At 37.2% G+C, this 20,394-nt stretch overlaps 3 protein-coding genes, 1 long non-coding RNA gene and 1 pseudogene across 4 annotated transcripts; 3 read left to right on the forward strand and 2 right to left on the reverse strand.

Moving 5' to 3' along the window:
* Window positions 1–2,529: 2,529 nt before the first annotated feature.
* On the forward strand, window positions 2,530–3,464 carry LOC147944863 (glutathione S-transferase T3-like; annotated as a pseudogene).
* Window positions 3,465–8,216: 4,752 nt separating this feature from the next.
* On the reverse strand, window positions 8,217–10,565 carry LOC147944864 (uncharacterized). The gene is made up of 2 exons (XM_087451216.1): window positions 8,962–10,565; window positions 8,217–8,800 (listed from the first exon to the last, which is right to left on the reverse strand). Exons 1-2 carry the CDS (start codon window positions 9,634–9,636, stop codon window positions 8,282–8,284), a joined length of 1,194 nt encoding a protein of 397 aa, XP_087307342.1. The 5' UTR covers window positions 9,637–10,565; the 3' UTR covers window positions 8,217–8,281.
* A 2,528-nt stretch (window positions 10,566–13,093) lies between these two features.
* On the reverse strand, window positions 13,094–13,968 carry LOC147944865 (uncharacterized). The gene is made up of 2 exons (XR_015598225.1): window positions 13,851–13,968; window positions 13,094–13,440 (listed from the first exon to the last, which is right to left on the reverse strand). It is a non-coding gene; the product is annotated as an uncharacterized LOC147944865 (long non-coding RNA).
* Window positions 13,969–14,446: 478 nt separating this feature from the next.
* LOC104788072 (LEAF RUST 10 DISEASE-RESISTANCE LOCUS RECEPTOR-LIKE PROTEIN KINASE-like 1.5) lies at window positions 14,447–17,014 on the forward strand. Its single transcript, XM_010513755.3, has one exon. The coding sequence runs from the start codon at window positions 14,788–14,790 to the stop codon at window positions 16,699–16,701; it is 1,914 nt and encodes a 637-aa protein (XP_010512057.2). The 5' UTR covers window positions 14,447–14,787; the 3' UTR covers window positions 16,702–17,014.
* Window positions 17,015–17,658: 644 nt separating this feature from the next.
* Window positions 17,659–19,372, forward strand: LOC147944866 (EH domain-containing protein 2-like). The gene is made up of 6 exons (XM_087512750.1): window positions 17,659–17,757; window positions 17,944–18,046; window positions 18,135–18,184; window positions 18,285–18,413; window positions 18,502–18,753; window positions 18,832–19,372. The coding sequence occupies exons 1-6, from the start codon at window positions 17,659–17,661 to the stop codon at window positions 18,889–18,891; spliced, it is 693 nt and encodes a 230-aa protein (XP_087368876.1). The 3' UTR covers window positions 18,892–19,372.
* The last annotated feature ends 1,022 nt before the right edge of the window (window positions 19,373–20,394 follow it).

Below are 20,394 nucleotides of genomic sequence, written 5' to 3' on the forward strand. Positions count from 1 at the left end.
ACCAAACCGAAATTCGATTACCCAAAACAATTGCGCCGATCGGTTTAACTTACTCTCTTCGGTTTGTCCCGATAACCGAAAATTTCGGGTTGTCCGGTTCGGTTTCTTCGGTTTATACCGAACGCCCAGGGTGACGAGTTAGCCACTAGCCATGGAAAAGTCATGCTTAATTGACGTGTTTCACCAAATTTTGTTTTTCCACGTCAGCATCCATATATAGTCATAGATAAGATCTCTATAATAATTAATAATTCTATGTTCATCCTTTTACATTTCCCTTTGTAACTTGTAACCGAGAGAAAAGAAGAGTATCAATTAAGGTATCCTAAATATCCCTATCACTCTATCTTTATTTGTGCCACGTATATATATACATTTTCCTGCGATGAAGTAATTAAAAAGTAAAGGTCGTAAATAAGAGAAACGTACGATGTTTGTTATTAAAGTAGATAGAAATTTTTTGCTATATATCCAGAAGAATATAGGTGCATAAATGTTAAATGTATTGCCCGTAAGAAACAACAAGATATGAGAGTGACGAGTGTGGGACTCTTCTTGAGGCTTAACTCTTTAAGCCATGCAAATGCCCCCATGACAAGGATATCGTAACTAATACCAACTTTTCCCAGTGGTACGTTACTCTAATTACTTACGTATAGGGTCGTTGTCACGGGCTGGACAAGTTGCGTTTGAGCCTAATCCACTTTCAAACACAACATGCTTGAGACTGATCTCTTTTGGTCTTTATTTAAGAGTTTAAATCTGTTCTTAATTCTGGTCCGCTGACAGCAATTAAGAATTAACTAAGACAAACTTAAGGGAAAACGTTGACTGAACGGATGTTTTAGAATAATTTGCTAATTATGAATTAACTTCGTATGCAACTTTATAAACATAAGTAATATTTGCGATCCAAAATTTAGACGAACTTTCTTTTTCGAACATTACACGAACTAATTTATAACCGGAATGACGTTACTTGGTGTTATACATGACTGCTTAAATAGTTGCTAATGAAAACATAGCAAGTACTCTTAACTTTATACCAGTATTACTTATGATTTATGATTATTATTTTTTACTAGTTCTTAGTATTGTTTACTCACTAGAAGTTTTATACATATATACCGTTAGACCATGGGCAACGGAGTATACTCGGCCCGTCCCCCGTATTTATTGGATTTAAATTTAATTGTTAAAAGCCCAATTTCGAAAAAACGGTTCTTATTTGGGGACGTTTTTCGTCCGTCTTCTTCACCACGTGGTGTCGTCTGATTGGTTGTCTTCTTATCTAGGGTTAAAAAAAAAACTCATTTGCGAGACAAAACTTTCTCGAGTTCTTTCTTCTCTCTCGACGGCGACGACGAAGACGATACATCCTCGACGATTTGACGAAGTCGTTCCGTTCTTGTCACCGGAATTCCGTCCCCATATTAACGAAGCCGATCTTCTGTCGCATCCGAAGCCGGTCCGATCTTCTGTCCCGAAGCTTGTCCGGCGGTTCGATCTTCTCTCCCGAAGCGATCTTTCTCTGTCACCCGATGCTTGTCCGGCGGGTGAATCGTGCTAATTAAGGTTTGTCTTCTTCCCCCAATATGAGATTTAACCTTGATAGGCGCTGATTATCGAATTAGGGTTAGAGAATTGGGATTATCGAATTAGCGTTTTCGAATTAGGGTTTTCGAATTAGGGTTATTGAATTAGGGTTATTGAATTAGGGTTATTTTAGGGTTATTGAATTAGGGTTAATGATTTAGGTTTTGTTGCTTTGGTCTCGTTCTGTTTTTTCATGTGTTTGTTGGATCGTTTAGTCTCTGTGTGAAGATCGAGTTGTGTCTGTGTCTGTGTCTGTGTGAAGATTGAGTTGTGTCTGTGTCGTTTGTGTCTGTGTGAAGATCGAGTTGTGTCTGTGTCTCGGTCTTTCTTTTTTTTTTAACATTGAGTTTGGTTAAACTTTGGTATTTTTGTCTTAATTGTTAAAGGATCAACATCTTGTGTTTCGGTCTTTTTTTTTAACATTGAGTTTGGTTAAACTTTGGTATTTTTGTCTTAATTGTTAAAGGATCAACATCTTTGTATCATTCGTATGGTTTTTCATAGTTTTTTTTTTAACATTGAGTTTGGTTAAACTTTTGTTTTTTTTTTCTTAATTCACAAAGTATTTTAGGTTTCTCAATTGGTAGTTGTAATGTGTACTTCTAATAAATTGTGATTGTTGTGTAGTTGGTTGTATTTAATTTTGGTGTGGTTTGTTCATAGTTTCTTGTTTAATTTTGTTAGTTGTAATGTGTACTTGTCATAAATTGTGATTAGACATTGGTTGTTTGGTCTTTAAGTTTTGCTACTTATTGCAAGTTAGCTTTTAACCCATAAATCTCTTTCATTTAGTAACCCCTTCTCACTTGTCATTCGCTTATCACTTCTCTTCTATACTCGCTTCTCTTCTCTTCTCTTCTCTTCGCATTCCTTCTCTTCTATACCCACTTCTCTTCTCTTCTTTTCTCTTCTCTTCCTTATTCGTTTCTTCTTATGGATTCTACGAATCCCTTCTTTCAGTCTTCTTCTTACTTAAACTTGCTTAACAGTCAAGAAGAAGGTGGGTTAAATGAAAACTTTTGTTGGGAAAGTTATCCACCTTCTGGACAGAGCTCCCAACCTTCTCCTTACAGCTCCCAACCCTCTCCTCAAAGCTCCCAACCTTCTCCTCACAGCTCCCAACCTTCTCCTCACAGCTCACAAGAAACACCATTGGAGCGCAAGGAGAGAAAGACATGGACACCTGCTGATGATGAAGTCTTGATCTCCGCATGGCTCAACACTTCAAAAGATGCCATCGTTGCAAATCAACAAAAGGGAGGAAGCTTCTGGCAAAGGATTCAAAAATACTATACTGACACTCCTCATGCTAGAAATGGTGGTGAACAGATGCTGGTGACACATTGCAAGCAGCGTTGGCACAAGATAAATGACCAAACTAACAAGTTCTGTGCGGCATTCGCAGCTGCTGAGAGACAGAACAGCTCTGGTCATTCTGAAAATGATATCATGATCAATGCACATGATATCTACTTCGCTGACCATAAGAAGAGATTTAATCTTGAACATTGTTGGTTTCGGTTAAGGTTTGAGCAGAAATTTCTATCCCTGAACACTATTAACACCTCCCATCTCAGCCTGCAACAAAGAGGAAACAAGCTGCTGAAGGGTCACAATCATCAAGCTCCAATGTTGATGATCATGAGAAACGGCCAGAAGGGATCAAGGCTGCCAAGGCGAAGAGGAACAATGCTCAGTCCACAAACGTGAAGACTCTTGCTGAGTATAAGAGCATGTGGGATGTCAAGAAAGAGGAATTGGCTGAAAAGGAGAAACTACAGAAGCTGGCCATCCTAGACACTCTCCTAGCCAAAAAAGAACCCTTGAGTGCGAGTGAAGAAATCATCATGAACAAGATAGTGTCCTAGTATTTCTGATATTAGAGCATGTGTTTGTTGTTTGTTTTTCTTGCTTAGTACTCGGCTTATGTATTTGATTTGTATTCCCTGTTTGTTTGATTTGTATTTCTTGTTTAAGTATTTCTTAATCAGTTGTGTATTTCTTGTTTCAAACTAAATTAATATAAGTCTATTTTAATTTCTAGTACTCGTCTATTTTAATTTCTAGTACTCGGCTATTGTATAAACTAACTTAATCAGATTGTGTATTGTTGTACTAAGTCTAATCTGCTTCTTCTTGTTTATCTTCAGGTTACGTAAGACATGGGCCACGACTATAGCTATTCCCAGCCTTCTTCATCCTATCTGGCTGATAAGTACTCAGAGGACACTGCGGATAGAGAGCTAGATGCTTTGATTCGTATGGATGAAGCAGAGTCGAGGCAATACCCACCTCAGCCGGAGGTGGAGCATGGATTCCCGAAGGAATGTTATTGTGGTGCGAAGCCTTTTCTATCCAACTGCTACAACAGAAGGTATGTGATGAAGTATAAGTTTAAATAAAGTATAAGTGTAAGTTTCGTATACGTACTAACTCCTTATTTATTGCAGGTTCTTCACATGTCCAAATGTCGATGATGGTGAGATGCATATTCACAAGTGGTGGGATGTGGCTGTAATGGAGGAGTTGAGGGACAGTGATAGACGATTTGAAGTGATGGCTGAGAAGGTAGATTACTTAACCTTGTTCAATGATGAGAGTAACGCAACTGAACAGAAACTGGTAAGGTTGGAGAATGTAGTTAATGAGATACGTAAGGAAAATAAGTTAAGAAAATTTACTGATTTGCTGGTTGTAGGTGTAATCATCATTTTCACATGTATTTTGTTCATGTTGGTGTAATGATTTACACGGGTACTTGTTGTTTTCTTATCATGTATGTTGTTTTGTTTTGGTCTCTCACGGGTATTACATGTATTTTGACTATGTTCTATCACGGGTACTTGTTGTTGGTGTAATCATGTATGTTGTTTTGTTTTGGTCTCTCACGGGCATTTGTTGTTTTGTTTTGGTCTCTCACGGGTTACAAACTGGAACTCCACTATATATATGATAACTCACACCAAACACGACCAAACCAACAACACAAGTCATTTCATCAAACAAGATCAAAGCAACAAAATACTCTCGCTCTCTTCCTTTAACTTCCATTCTCTTCTTCTCTCTTTAATACAAGTCATTTCTTCATTTCTTTTCCTTTCTCTTGAAATGGGATCATCTTCAAACCATTATCATTACCATGGAGATGATGATCATTATCACTACCAAGCAGATGATAGTGATCATTTTGATGCTTATTTACAAAATATTTATGATGTCTCCCAAAATATCCCCGAACCAAACCAGCCACAAGAAAGGACTTTATCGAGCGAAACCGGGAAGAAGGCCACAATAATCTTTGGAATGATTATTTTTGTGACACTCCCATATATCCAGAATATTTATTCCGGCGACGGTTTCGCATGCATAAGCCACTGTTCATGCGAATTGTGCAACGTCTCTCTACCGAAATCGAATATTTCCGCCAAACCCAGGATGCAACCGGACGGCCTGGTCTTTCACCTATACAAAAATGTACTGCAGCAATTCGTCAATTGGCATATGGTACTTCGTCTGACAGTGTTGACGAGTATGTCCGAATTGGTGCTTCGACAGCTCGGAAATGTTTGCACGAATTTACCGCCGCCATCATCCAAGTGTTTGGAGATGAATACTTAAGACGTCCTACACAGGAGGATCTACAAATACTACTCTATCAGAATGAACAGCGTGGATTTCCCGGGATGATTGGTAGCATTGACTGTATGCATTGGGGGTGGAAGAATTGTCCCACGGCTTGGAAAGGCATGTATTCACGATCAACCGGAAAACCTACAATTGTGCTGGAAGTAGTAGCTTCGTATGACCTCTGGATATGACATGCCTTTTTTGGAGCTCCAGGTACTATGAACGATCTTAATATTCTTGATCGATCTAATGTTTTTGATGACATAATAACCGGTCAAGCTCCGGAAGTCAACTTTGTTGTCAACGGAAGGGAGTACAACTTGGCGTACTATCTCACTGATGGTATTTATCCAAATTGGGCAGCTTTTATTCAATCAATCCGACTTCCACAAGGTAGGAAAAAATCTCTCTTTTCTAAAAAACAAGAAGCTGTGAGGAAAGATGTTGAGCGTGCCTTTGGAGTCTTGCAAGCTAGATTCGCCGTTATTAAAAATCCGTCTCGTTTATGGGATAAAAACAAAATGGCAAATGTAATCATGCATAATACTCCATAATATGATTGTCGAAGACGAACGACATACATACAGTTACCGAAACATTATTTCTGAATTTCAACACGGAGAACATGTGGATCAAACATTTATCGTTGGTGCCGCCGGTGTGGGTTCAAATATCAGCAGTACGATTACTCGTCAAACAAGACTTTGGGATAAACAAGCTCATGATCAACTAAAACAAGATTTGATTGAGCATATTTGGACAAACTTTGGACATCTTTCGGATAATGAAGTTTGATTTTAAAATTTCTATGAGTTGAATAAAATGTTTGTTTTTGTTTTGATGTTTTTATGTTATATTTTTAATGTTATTAATTTCTAAATTGTATGTTTTTGTATTTTCTTTCTTTAAATAATTAATCTTTAAACTTTCAAAATATTATTATTTTATTTGGGGGACCAAATACAAATACACCCCAATGCTCCTACTACAAATAAGAAACCCTCAAAATATTAGTATTAAAAATGGGGGACCAAAAAAAGTCCCACACCAATGTGGATGGTCTTATATGTCATCAATTCAACCAACGAAAAAAACGAAAGCAAAGCCATTTGGATACACACCGCATAAACAGTAACTAAAATAGCCTAATAGGCTAATACAAAAACTAAATTAGCCAAACATTAACTAACTAAATAAACCTTAATGTCATAATTGCGCTAATCACAACAATTTTAAAAGACGTTCAGTTTAAACGATGTAGATTAGTTAGTTTATAGTAGATGGTTATCTAGGGATTTTGACGTATTATGTGAATTTTTTTCTTGGTTAAATTAGTTTGTACATGAAAGCTCAAAACTCAGAGCATCATCAACATGAAACTCTCGGCCATTACTCTCCGAAATAGACTCTCTTCTCTACAACGAATGAGACCTCCCAAGTTTGAAGATGGCCTCCGATTATGGTTTGGTTCCAAAAGCTAGTTCAGAGCGACAATTTAATTTTTTTTTTTCTGAAAATTGTTTTAACTAGAGGTTCCAACCCATTTGAAACTTCTAGAAGATGCATATAATGTAAACATGGATTTTTTTATTGAATAAATTTTACATACATCCAAAAAAGAAAATTATTACTCCCAAAATTAATTAGAACAAGATTTTGTTCTATATCAAGTGATTCAACTCTGTGTTTGCTGAATCCTTTTTTTTTTTTACAAATGTCCCACACGCATTCAAACTAAATCCAACCCCAAACAAACAAACAAAATCATAAAATTTCTCTCGTAAACCCTAGCCGCTAGAGAGAAAAAGAGAGAGAGAGGAAAGTCGCCGGCTTCGTTCCGCCTCTCCGGTTGCCCTTCCGGCACCGGAGAGAGCTCCGTTCTTAGTTATTTTGTAGTTTCTTTGTTGTCTTCTCCCGCTCCTTGTCTTCCTTTCGCCGGCGGTTGGGTGCCTACGATGGTGGTGGTTCCGGAGATATCTCGCCGAGTGAAGCGAAGATTCCGTGGTGGTGGTTACTGGTGAAGGCTTTGGTGCGATGTTGGAGGACAGCGTCGAATCTATGGCTAGATCTGGCGAATCTGGGTTGGCGTCTTCGCTGGCTGGTTCCGGCGGTTTGTTGGCTTCGGTGAGCAATGAGAGATGAAGCTTCTCTTCGACGAGCTTCTGCGGTCGGGTTTGGGTTCTTATTCAGATCCGACCTCTCATTCCAGCCACGGCGGTGTCTTGCAGCAAGGAGCGGTTTGTTTTAGTTCAGTCCGGCCAAGGAGTGTACCTTGTAAAACGACGGAAGTGATGTAGCTTCTCGTTCTTGCACTGTGAGGTGATGATATGCTATTCTGTGTTCTCAAATTTTAATCTTTAGAAGATTAGTATTCTGGTTGTTATTTGGTTAGTTCGGAGAAGCAGCTATTTCGTCGGTTTTGCCTCACGAGTTTTGGTCGGGTCAGTCGGATGTATTGTCCGTTTTTAGGTTTAGGACCGGAACAGTGAAAGCCGGAGAGACCAAGCTCTTCTGATGATGCGCCTTTGGGTGTTGAAGCTATTGGGACAAGTTCTACATGTCGATCCAGAGGTTCTCATAGCTGGGATTTGATCGTTTTCAGTAGTAGTTTTTTGGTTTTCTCTGTGTTAGTATTTGTTTTCGTGTCATTAGATTAATTTAGGTGGTTTAAGAGATGATTTCACACTGAGTCGTGGTGTGTTATCTATCTCACTGTGGTTAAAAAATGCAATGGTTCTCGATTAGGTAGCATTGGATCCGCCTAGTATTCCAGGGTTGTACTTGATCAACCTTGATCAACCATTTGCATTTGTTTTAGTCCAAGGGTTGTATTTGATCAACCTTGATCAACCATTTGCATTTGTTTTGGTCCAAGTCTCAAGAGGTGAATGTAATGTGCCTTTGATTTGGTTGTAATACTTTGGTTAATGGAAAGTTGATGTTGAGCTAACAAAAACAAAACAAAAAAACTAAATCCAACCAAGCATCAGAAATATAAAAATTAATCTTTGTTGCAAACAGGTTAACAAAGTTGTGAGACTAGTTACAGAGTCATGAATCAACCGGTCCCATGAACCTCGACCACATCAACATCCCAAACCACCGAACTCTGCGTAACACTCGAGTGCGGTGAATCATGAGTAACCGTATTTCTCCAAGGTGGCATTCCTCCATTGGCTCTTAGATAATTCCCACCGTTTCTACTCCTTAGCCTCACCTTTAAACCTTCTTTAACCGGCTCCCACTCCCCCGCTGGCTCGTCCGCTCGTATCCTCCTCGACTGCACCACTTTATGCCCCGTCGCTCCCAACATCAACCTCTCATTCGACGCCGTCAAGTATCCACCATGACAGCTCTTTAACCGGATCGCCTTTTCGGATCCCGGTACCAACTCAACTCTCCATCGAGCCTCCTTAGACGACCCGTTTTTTCCCATCACCACTCTCTCTTCATCGTCATCAGCCATCAAATATTTCTCATGTGCACTGCTTCGTAATCGCACCGACTTCGCACCCCTAAATATTTCCATCGCTGTTACATTTTCTACGACTAACTTCTTCGAAGGTTTCCTCTGTACCTACAATATTTTTAATTACGTGTACGTAATCAAATTACATTATATGAATTATTCTGTACCAAAACCTCAAGTTACACCAAAATCAATATTATTAATGCTTTATATTATATGAATTAATATGTGTGTTAATATGTGTGAATATAGAATTGACGCGTACGTACCTCGGTTGGTTTTGGGGACGATGTACCCGACATTGACGGAGTAAACATAAGTTTCGAAGAAGTAACCGACCCAGGATCCGACCCGATAGATTCAGAAGATCCATAAGTCGGTAATTTCTGAACCGGTGGTGACCCGTGATTTAACCCGTCATCAGAGACCGACGAGTAGTTAAAACTCGAAACCGGGGACATGAAACGATCGGCAAACGAAACATTCTCAGGATTCACAACGAGCTCAACGGACCACAAGATCCATTTCTTGGTCGCCGGTACGTGCGGCTCACTATCGCACGTCACGGAGTTTTTCCACGGCGGAGCTCCTCCGTTCCCTCGCAGATATTTTTCGTTCCACGACATGAGTTTAACCGTTGACTCGTCTCGTATCGGCTCCCAGTCGCTCTCGTACTCCGCCTGACGAAACGGCGGCGTTTGGATGACTCTCGCGCCGGTCATCCCAAGAAGAAACGACGACTCGCTCGCCGTTAAATACTTGCCGTAGCAGCTCTTGAGACGTATGAATTTGGGTTTACGTGGCACCATCTCCACCGTCCATATAGATTGCCGTGACGTTCCGTCGGAGCTTTGACGGATGGTTTTTTCGTCGTCGACGGCGTAGATGTATTTCTCGTGACAGCTCCGTAATCTAACGGCCGTACCTTTGGCGAACAGCTCCATTTTTTTTTTTTTTTTTACTTCTTCGTTGAGGACACGCCGAGATTTTTTTAATGGTCGTATGAGAGACTATGAATGAGTTAACACGCCCTATTTTACATATATATACTTGTTTGCCAAGAACTTACCAATTCATAAAATTAAATTTTCCGCGTAGATTTGTTTGGAGATTTTGTGTTTTCTTAGTTATGTCATTTTCATTACATTATTATTCTAATAAAGGATTATTTTCTTCAATTTAATTTCCAGGCTGTGTATCAATAGTCTCCATGACTCGGTCCAGATGTTACATAGCCAATGTGTACTTTATTACTTTTTATTTTGATAATACTAGTTGTAATTTATGATATTTATATACACAAAAAGTCAACTTTTTTTTTTAAGTAGTGTTTGATTGTTATGTAAGAAAAAAAGAAATATGTGATAGCCTATAATAAGTTTTCAATAATATAATTTCTCCAAATGGTAAAATACATAATGACAAAATCTTTGACCAAAAGGTAAATTTGTGGAATTAATTTATTTTTATTTAGTTTTAAAAAATAGTATACAATCTAGAAAATATAATAAAAAAAGATATAGTAATATTTGCTTAAAATGATAGAAGATCTCTTATTATCATTCAAAATTTGATATATTTACTTACTAAAAAGTTTTCACTTTGCTTTGGGAGGAAGAATATAGATAATATTTATGTCTACAAATAGCCATATTATTGGTCTTAAGATTACTATAGAATAGATTAACTTAAACACACTTAATAATATGGCTATAGGGTATTCGTTTAGGATTTAGAAAGAATTTTAATGACTTTGTGTTTTTAAAAATCTTGCTCATTTTTAAAATCATAGAAAATTTAGAAAGTAAAAATGAAGGATTCTTTAAGAGATTGTTTAGGAATTTATTTTAAATCTTGCTGATTTGTGTTTCCTAATCTTGTAAAATCTTTCAAAATCTTTCTATTTGATGAAAGAGTTTTCATAACTTTTGTTATGAAAAAAATGATATAAAATCTTAAACTAATAACACAAAATTTGAATTTATTAACAATCCAAGATTCTTTTGTTTTAATTGAATAACATAAAACTTTTAATGACTTTATAAAACTCTTAATCCAATAATACTAGATTTATTAAGATTTTAGATAACGTTTTACAAATCCACAACCAATAACACCAAATTTTTAAAGAGTTTTAAAAAATCTTGATTGAATAACAACATATTTTACATAACTTTTAAAGTCATTAAAATTCTTTCTAAATTCTAAACCAATAACCCCTTAACTTCATATTTAATAGTCCTTAATTATTTTAACCTTTTATTTATTTCTCAATTTTCTTAAGTTAGGACTATTAAATATGAAAATAAGAAGACAAAAAATATAGAAAATACAGTGACGTTTCCAATTATTGTGTGACATGGATTGATATTTGCTTGTGTGGTGGACTCAATAGAGGCCCAAACCAATAGTTCGACATTTTTAAACGATACAGGCCCAATAGTATAATTTGAAGTTTCAAAAGTCTAATGATTGAATTGGAGAAACTTAATCACACAGACATTATTAAAGAGTGAGACCCCAAAAAAGGTCATTCGGTCGCATCGCATCGCATTAATTGCTCCTTTATTTGAATTATGTGACTTGAGGAAAGGCTCCAAATCAACGGCTGTATCATTACTTCTTTAGATTTTTGTTTGCAATCTTTTATGTTTGCAGGACAAAAACTCATATGTGAACAAAATGAGGGAGCTACCATTTTTATTTCATTAATGTATACGACCAACGAGAAGGACCCGCCGGATCAAGCCAACGGATGTGTATAGAGTATAGACTAATAAATATGTTCGGGTTCGTTATCTCATGCAGCATCAAAGAATAGTTTTTAAACCAATTCTTGCAACCTAGAACAGTATTTCTACGCAATTCTGACAGTAAAATCGTGATTTTACATTTTTTAACAATGTCATTCCGCAGTTTAAACTCACTAAAGCGATCAATAGAATAAAAAATATAATTTTGTTTTAACACTAGTCGAAAACTATTGACTTTCCTAGACAGCTAGTCTATTGCGCATACAATTTCGTGGCATAGTTACATATTACTCGACCCAAATAGATTAATTTGGATGTTTTACTCGAGCATAAACCTCACATATCTTGAAGCATCTGATCTAAGTTGCTACATTAATTTGTTCGCACCGTTCTTTGCTAACTGTCCATTAACAGATTTCGGAATCGAAATCCATAGGCACAAGTATAATTCTCTTTCTTTCTTCTTTTAAGTATAAATTTTGGATTCTATATATTTTTACATTTATGTTTCTGTCTGTTTCCAGCAAATTTCCAGTAAAGGATTTGTTCCAACAGTTGGGCTATAACTGTACCAACCTCTCCCGCTTTTCTTACTCGGATTTCAGACACAGGGGTAGAAAATGAATGTGCTAGACTGGAGACATGGAAGACTTTCTTAAGCAAGTGCGCAAATATACAGAGTCTTAGTTTAATTGGTGTGTGAATTCAGAATTATGCTCTTGAAGAAATTATCAAGGTAATAATGTTTTTTTTACTTGAGTGTCTTTTTAATATGTTCTGAATATATATATATCAACTAGATATTCACCGCGGTACACTGCGGAGCTATAGTTTTGTTGAGGGATACATAAATTAATTTAATTATTTAATTTTCTATATATTTAACTAATTAGTTTTATATTTTGTAAATTTTATAATTTTAAAAGTCTAATATAATATATAATTCCTATTGTGTATATCTATTGTTTGACCGCGGGTTAATAATTTAAAATAGCATTATAGTTCATAATATTTATTTTAGTAAACTATTAGTCTATTTTTGTTTCTTTGTATTTGTATTTACAATGTAGTTAAAATATATTTTTAATACTATTATTTTTAATACTATTATTTTTAATACTATTATTTTTAATAATTAGATGAGTATACCAATTAAAAAGACTCATATGAGTATACCAATTATTTTTAATATATTTCATATATTTATTTTTGTTTGCAATCTTTAATGTTTGCAGGACAAAAACTCATATGTGAACAAATGTGTTACAAAACTTATTTCATTAATGTATACGACCAACGAGAAGGACCCCCGGATCAAGCCAATGGATGTGTATATATACTAGTAATAAATATGTTGGGGTTCGTTATCTCATGCAGCATGAACTGCATATATAGGACTTACAAAAGAAAACTCATGTGTTCTCTCGTTGGTCCTATCACTGGGCAAACTATTGACTTACCTAGACAGCTATAGACTATTCCGCATACAATTTCATGACATAGTTACATATTACTCGACCCAAATAGATTCTTTCTAACTTAAAAAGCTTTTTTGTATATCTATTCTTAGAATTAAAACCATGAATAAAACTTATTTTCTCCCAATGCAAAAAAGCAACATATGAAAGCAAAATAATACAGTAAGATTTTGACGAAACAAAACACCCTTAAAAATGATTATATATATATATATATATGTATGTACATTTTCTGGGATATTTATAGAAATAGGCATTTTACGAGTTAAAACTTTGAAATGAAGTACTATTGTCCGTACTTGCGATATTAAGCATTTTTTAGAGAAGGAATTGACGTTTTTGCACTCTGTCTCCTCTCCTCTCGCTCTCTTCTATTCTCTTCCGTTCAACAAGCTAAGCTCTCTCCTTTTCCGATCAAAACCAGAGTTTCTTCTTTCGACCACAACCATGGCGTCTCACCACCATGCTCCATCAACACCATCTCCAACACAAGCTCTTTGGCCTCCAAAATACAAAACTGCTTTGTCACCAACAACATCTCAGATCCAAGAAATTCAATAGATTCAATTTAGTTTATTTTGGAGGAAGGAATCTAAACCCTAAGGGGATACAATCTAGTGAACCCAAGGGATCCAATCACAAAGATTTATGAAATTAAAATTTCCTAACCGATTTCATTATCATCACCACCATCATCAGATCTCATCATTAACTAAAACCTTCTTTCTCTTCCTCCGAAGAAACCATCGCCTCTTTCCACCACCATCATCATCTCAGATCCCATTAATTCAATAGATTTAATTTAATATCGTTTTGAGTGAAGAAATCTAAACCCTAACAGGATATTATCTTGTGAACCCAATGGATTTAATCACAAAACAATTATCAAATCAAAAGTTCCGATCATCTTTAAAATTATTTCATTACCCAGATTTCATCAATCATCAATTCATCACCATCTCGTTCGCCAGATCTCATCATTATCACCAAATCTGATTAATTTATCGTGAATGTAATCATAAACAAGTTTATGATGATAACTGCCGAGGTTCATTGATCGACAAAATCGCAGATCAAAAAAAAAAATCTTTTCATTTTCTGAAGAGGGTAAAAATGTCTTTTTATCCAATTATAAATGCTCATTTCTGTAATCACGGACAGATGTTCCTAATTCAATAAGATTCTTAAAAAAATGCCTTATTCTGTAATTAATCCCACATTTTCTAGCTATGGTCGGTAGAGTTTTTTTTAAGGCTCTTCTGCCTTTTCACCAACCATTTCTGCATTAAACTGTTATAAAGTGTTGAGTTCCTTAGATTTTTTCAGCAAATAATTCAAAGACTTGTATAAGCACCCAATTTTATTATTGGCAAAAGAAAACATCCACTTTAATCTCAACTATTTTTTTCCATTTGTCTACAATGTTTGTTGTCGCTTTTGACTTTTCTATTAAGCTTATATTCCCATTTGTTCTTTAGTCTCGTTTATATACTTTTTTCAATTATTTCATTTGCCTTAACTTCAAGAAAAGAAAAAAAGGACTCTTCAATTATTTCATATACTCTCCCATTTATATACTTTTAACATTTTTCTTTTAAATCAGAAAAAAAGAATAAAATTTTGAATTTCGACTTTCACTGCCTAGTGCCTAGGGAGAGTCGAAAACCAAAAAATTAAACAAAAATTTATTAAGATACTTGTATTTATTTTATAAAAAATAAAACAAAACTGAAACTATTCAGTTCCAAGTCCCTAAACCTTCACGTGCCTCTTCTTCATCTTCCTCTTCCTCATAAACACTGTCCACTTCAAAAAAAAGTTCAGTCAACAGATTTAGAATCAGATCTCTTTCTTTCTCTTTTACATGTCTCAACCACCGTCTTCTTCTTCTTCACGACGGTGCTTCTCTTTACTCATCTTCGTTCTCACCATTGTTAACCCTTCCTCTGCATCTACTTCATCATGTACTTCTTCAATTCATTGCCCACCGTTTAACTCCTCACCACCGTACCCGTTCTCAACTTCACCAGGATGTGGCCACCCTAACTTCCAGATCCAATGCTCTTCTCCACGCGCCACCATCACAATCAAAAACCTCACTTTCTCTATCCTCCATTACTCATCTCTCTCTTCTTCTCTAACCCTCTCTCCCATTACAAACTCTAACCGGACCTCAAACTGCTCTTCTCTCCGGTTCTCCTCCTCACCAAACCGGTTCATCGACCTAACCGGTTCACCTTTCAGAGTCTCTGACTCTTCTTGCTCTCGTCTCTCACTTCTCCGTCCTTGCTCTCCTTTGACTCTCCCTAACTGTTCTCGTTGTCCTTGGGACTGTAAACTCTTGAAGAATCCGGGTCGGATCCTCCACGGTTGCGAATCGACCCACGGGTCGTTATCTGAACAAGGCTGCCAAGGAGATCTTCTTGGCTTTCTCCAAGACTTCTTCACTAGATTCGGTTTTGAAGCTGAATGGGACGAGTCTCAAGATCCATACTTTGCTAAATGCAGAGGCTGTCAAATCAAGAACGGTGTTTGCGGGTTTAATTCGACCCACCCGAATCAAGAATTCCTCTGTTTTCCCAAAAACAAATCAAGATCCGAATTAGTAACTAAAAGAGTCAATCACATCGCTGTCTTGTCTCTTATCTTCGCTCTGACTTGTCTCCTACTTGCTTTCTCCGTCGCCGTAGCAATCTTCCGATCAAGAAGAGCGAGTTTTTTGTCCTCAGTCAACGAAGAAGACCCGGCTGCTCTGTTCCTCCGCCGTCACCGCTCCGCCGCTCTTCTCCCACCTGTCTTCACCTTCGAAGAGCTCGAAACCGCCACCAACAAATTCGACCCCAAGCGCAAAATCGGCGACGGTGGTTTCGGTTCTGTTTACTTAGGCCAACTCAGCGACGGACAGCTCCTCGCCGTTAAGTTCCTCCACCATCACCATGGCGCAACCGCCGCAGCCACCGAGCATTGCAAAGCGTTCTCGATGAAGTCATTCTGTAATGAGATCTTAATCCTCTCTTCGATCAACCACCCTAACCTCGTTAAGCTCCATGGCTATTGCTCTGACCCGAGAGGGCTTCTTCTTGTTCACGATTACGTCACTAACGGCACACTCGCTGACCATCTCCACGGCCGGAGATCGAAGATGACGTGGCGTGTAAGGTTAGATATTGCTTTACAGACAGCTTTAGCTATGGAGTATCTTCACTTCGCCATTGTTCCATCGGTTGTTCATAGAGACATAACTTCTTCTAATATCTTCGTTGAGAAGGATATGAAGATTAAAGTTGGAGACTTTGGTCTCTCTAGGCTCTTGGTGTTCTCGGAGACGACGGTGAACTCAGCTTCTTCGTCTGATTATGTATCTACCGGACCACAGGGTACGCCCGGTTATTTAGACCCGGATTACCACCGGTCTTTTCGGTTAACGGAGAAGAGTGACGTGTACAGCTACGGTGTCGTTTTGATGGAGTTGATCACGGGGATGAAAGCGGTTGACCAACGTCGTGAGAAGAGAGATATGGCTTTGGCGGATCTTGTTGTATCCAAGATCCAGATGGGTCTTTTGGATCAGGTGATCGACCCGTTGCTTGCCTTAGACGGAGATGATGTGGCGGCGGTGACTGACGGGTTTGGTGTTGCGGCGGTTGCTGAGTTGGCGTTCCGGTGCGTTGCGGCTGATAAGGATGATCGTCCGGACGCTAAGGAGATTGTTGAGGAGCTGAGGAGGATTAGGAGCCATACACGTGTGACGGAAGATGATGACGTGGGGGAAGATTGACTGTTGGATTAGATTACGATGACGTAATGTGAATGTGATGTAAGTAAAAAAAAGTGTTGACTGGTCTCATGTGTGTACGTGTTGAATTTTGTCGGGAGTTGCAAACCTTCTATCCCGACTAGAAGGAGCTTTCACATGTGTGTGTGTGTGTGACGTAAACCTAGTACACACAATCACTACTCGAAGTTTGTATTTTATGTTTATAGATTTTGTATGTGTGAGAATATAGACTAGAGATCTGAAAAAATGATTTTTGTTGTTTCCCGTAACTGTAAGGTATCAATATTGGAATACGAAAATGTGAGATATCAAATCCTTTTTTCGATCTAGAAATACATTAGGATTCGTAACCTGAAAGTATATTACGATTTGCATCACAATTCATTGAGATCAACACATGTAAAGATTTGACGGATGCATACTAACATAATCTTAGCTGTTATAGAATCGCTCTTTAGAATAATCCAATATAGTTAAGAAGAAATAAGTTGCTATTTATACATGTTTGATCTCAGTGAACTGTGATGCCAATTGAATTCTGTTAGATCCTGTTAACTTCAGGCCGAGTTGCTTTTTTTTCTAAATAAAATATTAAATTATATTCAAATGAAAAATAACATTTTACATCAGCGTTTTTGAACGAGGAGCTGAAAATAGTGTACAGAGTTGTGTAGAAAAAACAAACCAAGACTCTTAGACCTTCTCCAACGGTGGGTTGTAAGTGGGGATATAACTCAAAAGGAGGAAACAAATAAATCAGAAATAAGAAAAAAATTAAGAGGCTCTCTTATATAATATACTGGATTTGATAATAAAAGAGTGTATGTGTCACTTATTTGTTGGCCAAACCAAACCTAGTACAAATCAAAATCTGTTATCAAGGTGGGATAATACTTTGCTTTATCGCTGCAATGTCCATCTTCTTGATATTTTAGCGTGTGATATGATGATTCTAACATGACATCTGCCATTTTGCATAACCAGCCACAAGTTAATGTCGTGACAATCGTCAATGGCTTGAAAAGATTGTACACTGAAAAGCAAAAACCTTTGGAAGTCACATAGCATTTCAATGATTTTGCATCCCCTGTACTGGTGAGTGAACTTTATGCTATCTTTACCATTTTAGAAGCAGTTGTGTTGTGGGGTTTTATTCGTTCCGTTACAGAAATTATATCCAATGTCACCGTGTAGTTTGATTCTCAGTTTGTTCTCTTAATACTTTTTTTTGTTGATTTGCAGACTAATAGCGATTTTGATGCCAAACCAATGGTAATGCTTTTGGGTCAATATTCCACAGGAAAAACAACATTTATAAAACACTTGCTCGGATGTGACTACCCCGGTAACTTGCTATGTTCCCTTAAACTCATACTAAAGCAATGAATCTTCAATCATATATCTGATTTTCACCACTGTCATCTTATTACCAGGAGCTCACATTGGTCCAGAGCCAACAATAGATCGGTTTGTGGTTGCAATTGTATGACAGTGTGTCTTGATTTGATCGTAGTTGAATGATTACTAGTTAGTTACTTGATGTATTCATTTAAGTTAACTCTTATGATTTGATTTTCTTATAGAGTGGACCAGATGAACGAACCATACCTGGAAATACCATGGCTGTTCAAGCTGACATGCCACTTAATGGGCTAACAAGTTTTGGAGGTGCTTTGCTCTCAAAGTTTGAGTGTTCACAAATGCCGCATCCTGTGAGTAATTAAGCATTATTCCATTGTCTCTTTTTGATGATTCTCTCTGTTGGTTTATGTGAGCCTTGTCTTCCTGTTTGTGTTGTAGGTGTTGGACCAAATTACTCTTGTAGACACTCCTGGAGTTCTTTCAGGAGAGAAACAAAGGATGCAAAGGAGCTATGACATCAATGGTGTCATCTCATGGTTTGCATCTAAATGTGATATGATTCTCCTTCTCTTTGATCCCCACAAGCTTGACATCAGTGATGAATTCAAACGGGTGATAACATCTCTGCGTGGTAACGAAGACAAGATCCGTGTTGTCTTGAACAAAGCTGACCAAGTTGATACACAACAAGTAATATATTCATTTTATCCCCCATTCATAAGCTTCATTTTTCTTGTTTTTGAGCTGATCTAAATCTCTGTTTTTTAGCTAATGAGAGTGTATGGAGCATTGATGTGGTCGCTTGGTAAAGTCTTAGGTTTGCCATAGGTTGCAGCAAGGGTGTTCCACGCTTCAAGCGTGGTGTTGGAGGTGGCGATGAGTGGCTGAAGAGGTGTATCAATCGTTCCCATAAGAGCACTGTAGAGGAGGCTGTCCTGTCGTTGCCAGGTGATGAACGATGGGTGTGGGACGTCAGCATCCTCAACCCGAGTCGTTGGCGATGGTGGAGGGGTGTTGTCAATGAATTTGACGAGATCATAGCCCTTGAGAAAGGACTTAATCTGGATACTCCACGTCAGATAGTTGGTAGAACACAGCTTTGTGATGTTGATCATGTTGACGGCGGTGATGGGTGATTGGGGATCAGCAGGGTTGATCAGAGTTGTGCTAGCGGAGGCAGGAGGAATAGCCATGGAGGATAAGTAAAAAAAAAAAAAAAAAAAAATTTGAGGATCAGTTGTTTTAACAAGATCGCTCTGATACCATATAGAGATTGATGAGAATATGTTTTGTGTTGTATTCATCAATAAGAGATACAGGCCTATTTATATACATAGGACTAGAGAGATAAGAAGAGATCTAAGCTAATGATATACACATAATATACGCTAAGTATATGCGATAGTTACAGAATAATATCCTAACAAGTATAATACAGTCTTATCTCTTATAGAATACACCAGAGGTCGTACGTGTCTATATTGGGTATGCCTTTGAATACGACATGAACTGTGATTTTGATTTCATGAGTTGCTAAAACGAATTTAAGCCATTAGTTTCATTTGGTAACACAATAAAATGCAATATTTTTCCATTTTTATAAAATCTTAAATGTTTAAACATTTATACTACTTCTATTTTATTTAAAAAATTTTAATTTCAAAAAACTATATTTTTAAAATTAAGAGACTCAAAATTATATCCTACCATTGGAGGGGATAATTTTAATTAGGAGTTTAAGTGTTCTTATTTTTTAAACAGTACAAATAATATATTCATTAAAAATTAAAACAGTACATAAGAATCTCAAAATTAAAATTCACTGTTGGCCTTGCTCTTAGGTCCTAATAGCAAACCAGGCTTGAAGTCCATCAACATAGTGTCTATCACTAAGGGACCCAAGAACTAGTAACTGTGTGCAAAGTTGCTTGTCTATCCAGCCGATGAGCTGAGATTCTGAGCAGTGGTGGTCACCATGGCGCCAAGCATTCCTTTCACGTCAGTCGGAGTGCAGAGTAAACTGAAAAGTGTTCCTTATCAAGTAACCGTGAAGACGATCCGGGTGATTGCAGAGATATAATCCACTAGTTTTATAAAAATGTTAGGAGAAGATACCACGTAGAAGCACTTACAAAAATAAACGTTTATATACAAATTTTCGTTTTTGCCAAATTATGAATAACTTCAAAAGCAAAGGAGGGTGATGGGTTTATATTATCATTGCTTTTGTTCCCATTGTGTGGTATTTATAAAAAAGGAGAAACTTTGTTTTATTTATTATATGTATAAATGTAATTGTGGTGTCCTTTCCTTTTAAAGCCCAAACAAGGT

This window comes from Camelina sativa, chromosome 5, assembly GCF_030686135.1.
Source record: "Camelina sativa cultivar CO46 ecotype springtype chromosome 5, ASM3068613v1".
NCBI classification, from domain to species: domain Eukaryota; kingdom Viridiplantae; phylum Streptophyta; class Magnoliopsida; order Brassicales; family Brassicaceae; genus Camelina; species Camelina sativa.